Source organism: Trichoderma aggressivum (genome assembly GCF_033847375.1).
Source record: "Trichoderma aggressivum f. europaeum strain CBS 100526 chromosome Unknown scaffold_035, whole genome shotgun sequence".
Lineage (NCBI taxonomy): Eukaryota > Fungi > Ascomycota > Sordariomycetes > Hypocreales > Hypocreaceae > Trichoderma > Trichoderma aggressivum.
In genome coordinates, this window is record NW_026946401.1 from 396461 (window position 1) to 407918 (window position 11458).

The 11458-nt window shown below is 26.1% G+C and overlaps 1 protein-coding gene across 1 annotated transcript; it reads left to right on the plus strand.

Annotated features, from left to right (window-relative positions):
* Positions 1–216: 216 nt before the first annotated feature.
* Positions 217–1881, plus strand: Triagg1_7792 (uncharacterized protein; the record flags this gene model as incomplete). The annotated part of the gene is made up of 1 exon (XM_062902566.1): positions 217–1881. The coding sequence occupies one exon, from the start codon at positions 217–219 to the stop codon at positions 1879–1881; it is 1665 nt and encodes a 554-aa protein (XP_062753378.1).
* Between the last annotated feature and the right edge of the window lie 9577 nt (positions 1882–11458).

Consider the following 11458-nt stretch of genomic DNA (forward strand, 5'->3'; position numbering starts at 1 on the left):
AGTGGTGCTTTAACAATTTTTTTACGCCTGAGCCATTCGGCTTTAAACGGAGGCTCGGGTCGCAGTTATCAGATCCGGCTTCGGCTCTAATCGCTTCCCCACGTTCTCCATACGGGAGTTTTGCTATGAGTGACATTCCAGGATCGGCCGATGCAGACGCACAAGTTGACTACAACGTCTTTGCATGCTTCTTTGCGTTGGCCTCAGGTCTGGAAAATGGGCGAACTACACGCTTCTCGAGATTTCGTCGTGTTGCTCAACGGCAAGGTGTACCAGTCTCCGGAGACTGATGCGGCGGACGCTGGCCCTTCCTTTGCGGAGTGTATGATCATACGAGACGGCATCATTCAGTATGTTGGCTCTGAAGCAGACGCGGAGGTAGAAGCTGCTAAAGCTGCCGGCGCGACGGTCAAAGATCTCGGCAGTCAGACCGTGCTTCCTGGATTCATCGATGGTCACCTGCATCTTCTGCTGCTTGGACAGTCTCTCGTCAAAGTTGGCTTGGAGGCCTGCAAGAGCTTGGAGGATATTCGGGCTGAGATCAAGCGATATGCCGAAACTCATCCGGATGTGCCTCGTATCTTTTGCCGTGGCTGGATGCACTCTATGACTCCTGACGGCGTCGACTCGACTCTACTGGACGACTTGGATCCTAGGCCCATCTTCGTTGATACCAAAGACTTGCATTCAACATGGTGCAACACGGCAGGGCTCGAGGAGGTTCTCCGTGTTATGAATATTCCGGATGACGCTCCAGATCCTGTGGGTGGAACTTTTCAGCGAGGAAAGAACGGCAAACTCAACGGCGTCTTCAACGAGAGCGCCGTGTTCGAATACATCTGGCCCTTTACAGCTAGGGTCGCGTCTATCAAACAGCGGAAAGAGTCCATCAAGGCGGCTATCAAGGCTTTCAACTCTGTTGGATATACCGGAATGGTCGACATGGCTATGGACGAGACTATCTGGGAGCCTCTGATTGCGCTGCGGAATGAAGAAGGCCTCGGAGGCATGCGAATTGCTGCGTATTGGCTCATGAAACCCAGCGATTCTCTCGAGGGTGTGATTCCTCAGCTTGAACGCGCCATTGAACTGGCTGGACAATACAACTCTCGCAATACACCCGACTGTCGCATTGTCGGCGTCAAGGTCATCTGTGATGGAATCATTGATGCCTGCACGGCTTCACTGACGGACCCGTATTCGACGGGAATAACTCCCGATCCTATCTGGCCAGAGGAGTTTCTAAACACCATTGTGTCCAAGGCTCATGCTGCAGGGCTTCAGGTTGCGCTGCATGCCATTGGCAACAGGACGATTCGCATGGCGATTGATGTTTTGGAGAAGAACACGGACCGCTCGAGGCGTCCTCGCATTGAGCACATCGAGCTGTCCAATGCGGAAGATGCCGTGCGTCTAGGAAAGCTGGGCATCACGGCGTCTATTCAGCCAGTGCATTCGGATCCTGCCATCCTACGAGCCTGGCCGAGACTCATCGGAGATCACCGATGCAAGAGGGCTTTTGCCTACCGCGAGTTTGCAGATGGAGGCGCACCCTTAGCTCTCGGCTCTGACGCGCCCACGGCCCCTCATTTTCCCATCCCAAACATGTATGTGGCGACGACGAGGAGATCGTACCGCGAGCCTGACTTGGAGACTGTTGTGAACCCGGAGTTTGCCCTCACAGTTTGCCAGGCTGTCGTGGCGGCGACGCATGGGTCGGCGTATTCGACATTTGCGGATGAATGGACTGGAATTTTGAAGAAAGGTCTCAAGGCAGATTTCGTTGTTTGTGATGTTGAGCTAGAGCCTGAGAGTTTGATACGGGGCGTCGTCAAGGAGACATGGTTTGAAGGAAAGCAAGTATATAGGGCATCTGAGTAGAGTCTTGATCTGGGCGTGAGGGATCAATAAGTCGATCTGTATATACAGACACGTTAGCAATAGAATTGCAAGAAATGTGTATATGGGCTTTTTACTGAAGCAATTGAAAGCTGCTCTTCGTAACCGATCGAGACTTGCTCCAATGTCAATACTTCCCAGCATATAGTCTCTTCTGGAGCAAGAGAATCCTGTTGACAATCACGCAGGTGCATGTCCCGTAAGTGAATCACAATAAACACTTCTTTCGGCAATTGCCATCATCGGTCACCACACACGGAGAAATTACGTATTCATCCCGTGGTCGTGATGCTCAGGGGTGAGCGATTCGAGGTTATTCCTACCCTGCCATTATTGATCACCAATTAGTTTGTAAGCTTTTGCTTACGCGTTAAAGAGTATGCTTCAAGCATCTACGGTAGCTTGTACAACGGCCATGATATCTGCCGTCTTGTCTGGTCAGAACGTATCGAAGCACCGTCGTTACGAGACAATGTTACTAGGTATACCCGGACCTTTCAAGCCATGGTTTACAGACCACCACTTGCTAGCATCAATCTTCAACCCCCATTCGGTGCATGAGTTGTCTCGCAAACGACTCTCCTTTCGTCCAAGACTTCCTTTACGAATGCTTCAGAACTAACATCCTCGGTTATAACTAGCCCGCTCACGGCATGGCGGCGGCCGAAGACGAATTAACTCCGCCCCCCAGGCTATCCAGCCGGCGAACTAGCCCGACGCTTCTACCTGGGGGGAGCAGGTCAAGGACAAGACCATGAGATGTCATCCCAAGCAGCAAGGAGCAAATCTTCCGCGTTTGAGGAAATTTCTCAGCCTTGGGTAAACACGGAAGATTCCGCGCCGTTGAGCCCAGGAGATCAGGGCAAACTGAAGCCCTGGTAATTGGTACCTCTTCCCGCCGATTCCCCGGTTCAAGGGTCAGAAGGAACGTAGTCATGGCGTCCCAAGAGCATGACCGGAGTTGAAAATTGCCCGAGCAGTTCCTAGTCGCTGGCCATGGACTGCTTATTGGAGGAGAATGACTTTGATCCCCATAATTTCAGGTAACGGCGTCTCCTCTTTTGCGTAGATTTAGAAAGAAGAAGAAGAAGAGAAGAAGAAAAAAAAAAGATTTCAGGGCCTGAATTTCTTGCGGAAGAGGAGAAGCAGTCACAAGTGTAAAGTGGCGATGTCGTATGACTACAGAGCTGGAATTGAATCATTTTTTTCTCTTGATTCAGTTGCACACACAGACGCACACACAGCAACACACCACCAGATGCGTGCGGAACGCTTCCTATTGGCAAGGATAAATAAAAGAATCTTAATGCTGCGCGAAGGATCTGTCTGTGCATTGCAACCGAATCCTTACTGGAGAGTTTGCTCGCCTCTGCCGGGGTCATCTTCCCAGCTATTCGGGTTTGGTGAGATTTAATATCACCACAATGCAACGCGAGAACCAACAAACGCATTGAACTGGAACTTTCCAAGTTTGGACGGTCGGCTATGTTGCAGCCCGATTGGAATGTCACAGAACCAACTGATCGCCATTTAACCTCCCCCTGAAGTAACAGATTGATGGCCAGACTTTCGCACCTGCGCCGGTCGAGCGGCTTGCATGGGTTAGGAACTCGGCAGTCTGGACGGCGCCGAACCAAAATGTATCAGACCCTGTCGTTTACTACAGATCTCGTAAAAGATTTTGGGGGCGACGGTTGACCGCTTTGGTCGACAATACCCGCCAAATTCGCGCTGTGGATTCGCCTGTGGGTTCGTCTTTGGGTTCCCCTGTTGAAAGAGTATCCATTTGGTCGACACTAATCGGTGGAAGCAAATCAGAGAGCTGGTTTACATGTCGATGCCTTAAGCGACGGCGACATATGAGGAGAGGTTAGGTAGTCTGAAGAATGAAGCACTTGCTGGTAGCGTTGAGGATCACAGATGCCTACTTTGTGCAAGATCGTCGACCGGAGGGTATACCTCACCTGACATAAGGTCGCGTACCTGACCTAACAGTAGGCCCACTTTTAACGCGTTTACAGAGGACCTTACCTAATATAAGGTTATAAGAGTTTAATTAGTCTATGTAATATTTAAGGTAGGGCTACTATTAGCTTATCTTTTTTTATTTTTTTTAATATTTTTAATATTTTCTAACTTATTAAAAAACTTATATTTTTAATATATTAATAATATATTAATAATATATTGCCTTTTTTTTTTTTATTTATAATAAATTCTTTATCTTCCCTTATATTATTTAATAATTAACTATAAATATATCCTAGTATAAAGGCTATAATTAACTAAAAAAGTAATAAAATTATTATACTTTATTTACTATAGAAGTTTAATAAAATTAATAAAAAAGTAAGTAAATAATATAATAATATATTATTAATATATTACTAATATTTTATAAATATTTAATTTAATTATTATTAATAATAAACTTATTTTATTTTTATTATTACTAACTTAATTATACTATTTAAACCTTTAAAAAATAACTATTTTAGTAAAAAAATTATATTATACTTTTTTAATTTTAAATTAATTAAAAATAAGTAATAAAAGTATTAGTTATATTATATATATATAAAACCTACTTATTAAGTAGTAAAAAAAGCCTTAGGATAATATAAGTTATTTAATTTTTACTAATATATTAGTAATATATTATTAATATATTATAAATTTAATATACTAAAGCTTATACTTATTTTATAATTAATTTAACTTTTATATTTTTAAACTTAATACTTATTTAATTTATAAAATATTATTATACTAAAGTATAAATATATAAAAATATTAATTTATAATTTACTAATATATTTTATATAAAGGTAATAAAGAATTATTAAATTTAATAAAGTTAATTTAATATTAAAATTAGTAAATCTTTAAAGTAAAAAAAAGCTTTTATATAAGTAAAAAACTAAAAATAAAGTTAATATATTATTAGTATATTAAGCTAGTTAAATACTTAGTTTTCTAAATTACTTTAAAAAATAACTAGTTTAATAGGGATCCTTGATTAGGTTTATAACCGGTGGTTAGTGCTGGCTAGGATAGATAACTAAGCCAGGCTTTAGCTAGCTTAGTAATATAAAATAAGGAATATTTCCTCTAGCTAAATAAAAAAACTAAAATATATTATTATAATAAAAATAACCCTAGCTAAGATAGCGGCTTTATTTTAGTTAAAATAAGGCTATAGTAGCTAGATTAAATAATACTATAATCTTATTCTTACGCTATAGTCCTTATAGTAGCTAAATAAGTTAGGTAGTTTATAAAAGTATTTAAGTATTAATAACTTAGTTTAAAAATATATTCCCTAGTTATTAATTAAATAATAATTAAAACAGGGGGATTTTTCTATTACTTTATTATTTAATTTATAAAAAAGGCTAATTATTAAAACCTAGGCTTTATTATATATATTATAAAAGCTTTATTATTTTAATTATAAATAAAAACCTAAGACTATTTTATATAAATATTAGTATTTATAAAAATTAAAATAAAAAAGCTTATAGTTAAATATTATAAAAGTAAATATAAAAAATTAATACTAAAATAAAGCAAAGGTATTAATTAATTATCTAAAGGTAAAAAAATTAAGTAAGTAAGTAATAAAAAGTATCCCTTAGTTATTACTAAAACCTATACCTTTTAGTAAGTTATTATTTAAATTATAAATTAAACTTTTACTTTTTTTTTTAAAAAAAAAAAAAAAAAAATAATAAAAGAAAATAATTTAAACTTTTATTTTAATTATTTAATTAAGGTACTTAAAAAACCTAAAATATTTAAAAACTTTAAAAATTAAATTAAGTAAAATAATAAAAAAAATAATAAAGCGCTTAAAAAATATAAAAAAATTACTTAATATTAATAAAAAAATAATTATTTTTTTAAACTTTTTTTATAAAAAAAATATATTAATAATATAATAATATAATAAAAAAAAAAATAATATTACTAAAAGAATTTTATTAATATTAAAAAAACTTTTTTTTTAAAAAAAACCTAAAGTAAAAATAATTTTTTTTATTATTTTAATACCTTATAATTTTAAAAAATTATTATAAAAGATTAATTAATTTTTTAATATAAATAAAGTATACTTTTATTATTATAATAAATACTTATATTACTTTTACTAAATATAATAATTAAACCTAAAAATTAAACTTAGTATTAAATAAAATAAGTAAAAGTATAAAAAAATTATAATTAATTAAAAAGTTAATAATATTATTTAATTAATAGAATAATAAAAAATTAATTACTAAGAGAAGCTTAAAGTTTACTTAAGTATTATTTTATTAATAAGTTATAAATATTTTTAAATATTAAGTTAAATAATATTACTTTTACTAATACTTAATAATATTTAACACTAAGGCTATTAATTAATTAATTATTAAATACTAAAAGTTAAAAAAGGTTTTTTATTAAATCCCCTTAATAATAGTTTAGTTAACTTAACTTAGGTATATTAAGCTTTAAAATAATAAAATATTAATAATATTTACTTAGTTTTTTAAAAAAATAATTAAAAAAATATAATAACCTTTTACCTTTTTATTAATAAAAAATACTATTTAATTAAAAAAAGCTTAATAATTTTAATTAATTTATATTATAATAAATTAAAATTTATAGTTTTAATAAACCTTTAAATTAATTAATTTTAAGTAATAGTATTATAAATTTATTATAAATAAATTATAAAACTAAACTTTAATAATTAATAAGCTTAATAATAATTAATTTAATTAATTAACGCTTATATAATTTAATAATTACTTTAGTTATAAATAATATTAGCTTTTAAAGTATACTTAATTTTATTATAAAATAAAAAACCTTTTCTTTTTACTAAATAAATAAATAATAAAAAATAAAATACTTTATTAATAATAATATATTAAGCTTTTTAAAAAAGTATAATTTACTTATAATTAAATATAATAATATAAAAAAAAAGAAAATTAATTACCTTAGCTATTATATAAATAATAAGGTTTAATTAAAGGTTAAATAATTAACTAAAAGTACTTTATAAGTAAAAATTAAAATAAAATTAAAGTTATATTTTAAAAGCTTTAATAATAATAAAAATATTTTATTATATAACTAAAGGGTATATTTTATATTTTAAAAACCTTTATTAAATAAAAAAATCCTTAACTAACTCTTAAATTATAAAAGTATTTATTAAGAAATAAATTTAACTTATTAAAAAAATTCTATAATATATATTTAAGATATAACTAAAGTTATATTATATATTTAAATTAAGAAAATTATAAAAAAAAAAAACCTATCCTAGTGGAAATATATAATCTTTAAGCTTATATTATAACCCTATATATAAAATACTTTAGTATTAAAAACACAAGGGTAAGGTTATATTAAAATATAAAAGTAAAATTATATTAAATAAAATACTAATTTTTATTAACTAAAGTATTAACTTAAGCTTTATATTATTAATTTATATTTATACATTAGCTATTTTAATTTATAAATTTAAAAAAGTAAGTATAATTATAATATATAAAATTATATAAATTAAGGGTTATAACTTAGTATTTTTAATCTATAGGTTAAAAAAGGCAGCTATAGCTATAATAGTAAGTAGTAAAAAGTAAATAATAATTTTACTTATTAATTAAAAAGGCTAGCGTAATAACCTATTATATAATTAAGGACTATTATTAAAGAAACCAGCTATATAAAAGGTAAAGGGATAAGCTATTAAATAAGTAAAGGGAAACTTATTAAACTAGTAGAGGGATAAGCTATTAAATTAATAAAGGGATAAGTTATTAAACTAATAAAGGGATAAGCTATTAAACTAGTAGAGGGATAAGTTATTAAACTAGTAAAGGGATAAGCTATTAAATTAGTAAAAGGGAATAAGCTATATAAAAGGGGAAGGGATAATTTATTAAATTAATAGAGAAAAATAACTTATTAAATAAGTAAAAGAAAACTTATTAAATTAATAAAAGAGAATAATTTATTAAATAGGTAAAAGGAAACTTATTAAATTAATAAAGAGAAACCTATTAAATAAGTAAATAAAAACCTATTTTATAAATAAAAGGGGATAAAGTATATAAAAAGTAAAGGAATAGCTTATTAAATAAATAAGTAAATAAAAGTAAAAGAAAAATAGCCTATTTAATAAATTAAATAAAAGAAAGGATAGCTTATTTAATAAGTAAAAGGAATAAGCTATATAAAAAGTAAAGGAAGAATAAGCTATTAAATTAATAAAGGGAAATAAGCTATATAAATAAGTAAAGTATAACTTATAAAGTATATAAAAAAATAGCTTATAGTAAAGTTATTATCTAGCGTTTTTAAACTATAAATTAAAAAAGCCTAGTAGTAAACCCTATATAAATTTAGGTATAAGTTAGTAAAGTAAGGCAGTATTTAAAAATAATAAAAGAAGGTATTATATAATAAAAAAAATAACTTATTAAATAAGTAAAAAGGATAAGCTATATAAAAGGGTAAATAAATATAAATAGTTTATTTATATAATAAAAAAGACTATTTATAAATTAAAACTATAATTAAAAAAATAAAGTAAATAAATATAATTATATATATACTATAAAGAAGACTAAGTAAAAAATAAACCTAAGTTAATAATAAGGTTAGTTAATAAAGATTAATAAATATATATATATAGGAATATAAATATAAAATAAGTAGTTAAGAAAAAAAATAAAAATAAATATATAAAAAAGGTAATAAAATAAAAGCTAAAAGATTTATAAATAAAAAAAGAAAAAAATAAAGTAAAAAAATATATAAAATAAGAAAAAAAAAGTTTATTTATAAATTAAAGTAATAAAAGCATAAGTAATATAAAGCTATTTATTTATTTATATATATACTTATTTATTATATATAAGTTATATAAGTTTATATATATAGCTAATAAAGTATTTATATATTTATAAAACTATTATCTAAGTATCTAAATTAGCTAAAAATATAAAATTATAATAGTAGTAGTAGTAATTCCTAATATTATTTATAATTAAAAAAAATTAAAAAAGTTTTAATTACTAAGCTTAGCCCTTAAGTAAATATTATTTATTAAAAAGTTAATAAATAATAAAATAAAATATAAATAATACCTAAAAGTATATTAATAGTTATAAAGTATATAAAAGTATTTATAAAAAGTATATAAATAAAAAAATAATTAAAAAAAAAAAAAAATATAATAAAAAAAGCTAAGGAGTAATATAATATTTTATAAATAATAAGTATATATTATTAATAGTTTTTCTTATTAAAAGTAGTAAGTAAATAATTTAAGGTTAATAAGGCTAGTAAAATAATAAAGGGTTAGTTAAAGTAACTAAGGGTAATAGAAAATATAACTAAGTATATTAAGTAAATATATTAAGTATAAAAGAAAAAGTTTAAAAAAAAAATAAAAGTAAAAATTTAAGTAGTAAATAAAAAAAAAAAACCTAACCTATAGCTAAAGAGAATAAAATAAGTATAATATTTAAAAAAGTTAAGCCTAAAGAAGTTATATAAAGTAGTAGGCTTAATTAAAAAAGGTAAGAAAAAAAAGCTATAAAAAATATAAAAAATTTTAAACTAGGTAATAAATATAATATAAGTAATAGTAATATTATAAAGGGTTAAGTTAGTAATATTATTTAAAATATAGTATAAGGAGGTATATATTAAGCTATACTAGCTGTTTAATAATTAATTAAAGAATAATATATAAAAGTAATATAAAAAAATATAAAAAAAGTTATTATATATTTTATAATAAATATAAATATAAAAAAATAAGGATTAATTATTATATTAGTTAATAATAAAGTAAGTTATATTATATAAAGTATTTTAAAAAGTATTAAAAAACTAAAGGTTAAAAGTAATAGGGGTTTTAATTTATAAGTAGGAAAAGTAAGAAAAGTTAGTAAATAACTTAATTTATAAATTAAAAATATTAATAAAAAAAATAAAAAAGGTATATTTAAGTATAATAATAGGATTATTAAATTACTAAATAAAGTAAAGCTATTATAATAATATTATTATTAGTAGGTTAATAATAATAGGGATTTAAAATAATAATAAGTAAGTAAAAGTAATTAATTATATACTAGTATATTTAATAATAATTAAAGTAGTATAAATATTAATATTATATAAGGTATATTTAAAATAGGAAAATAAAGTAGTAGTAGTAATATAAAATAAAATAAAAAAAAAAAAGGTATAAAATATAATATAAGGGTTATTTAAAATTATAAGGGGTAAAGTATAATAGTTTATAATATAAATAAGGAATAATAAAAAAGTAAAGTTAACGTTAATAAATTAAATATTTAATATATAAATATATAGAATATATATTTAATTTAATATATTAGTAAAGGATATAATTAATTAGTAAAAGAATTAAATATTATACTAGCAGATTTAGTTTATAATAAACTAGTTATTAAATATATTATATAAGTTAATTAAGGGGATAAGAGAGTTATTAATAAAGTTAGTAATAGTAAAAAAAAAAGAGATAATATAATTATTAGTAATTATATAATTATAAATAAAAAATAATTATAATAAAGACTAAGTAAAGTATTTATTTTTATAAAATAACTATAATAAATAATTAAGTAAAAAAAAAAGGTAAGTGTTAAAATAGATTTTAAAATTAAGGAAAAGGATAAAAGTATAATTAAGGGAGAATAAGAGTAGTAATAATAATAATAATAATAACTTATATAAGGCAGGAGTAGTTTACTAATATAAATATATAGTAAAGTAGTTTTAAAAGTAATTATAAATAGTAATATATATAATAATAAAATAACTAATATAATTAATAAAGATTTTAAAAATTTATATAGTTAATATAATAAATAATAAAGTATATAATATATTAATATATAATAAAATAATATATTTTATAATAATATATTATAAAAATTTCTAAAGTATAGGGTAAGCTAAGGTAATTTACTAATATTTACTATAAAAAGTAAGAAAATTATTAATATAATATATATAATTAATATTATTATTTTAGTAATAAGTTTAAGGGTTAGTAAAGTAAGTAATAAAGTATAATATATTTTTATAAATAAATAAGGTTATAAAGTAAAAAAAAGTAAAAAAAAAGGAAATAAAAAAGGAGAAAATAAAAAAAAAGGAGATAAAAGGGAAGAAAATAAAAGAGAAAATAAAAAAAAAAAAAAAATATAAAAGGGAAGAATATAAAAAAAAAAGTAAAAAAAAAAAAGGAAAATATAAAGTATAAAATAAAAATAGTTATAAATTAAATTTAAAAGTATAAGTAAATATTAAATTAAGTTAAGTATATATTATAATAATATAGTAAATAATTATTAAAGGGTTAATAATTAAATATTAGTATATAAAAGTATATAGTAATTAAAATTATAAACTAATATTTAAGCTAAGTATTTAATTAAGGCTAAGAAAGTAAAAGGAAAAAAGTAAATAATAAAAAAAATAAAAAGGGTATTAAAAATAATATATT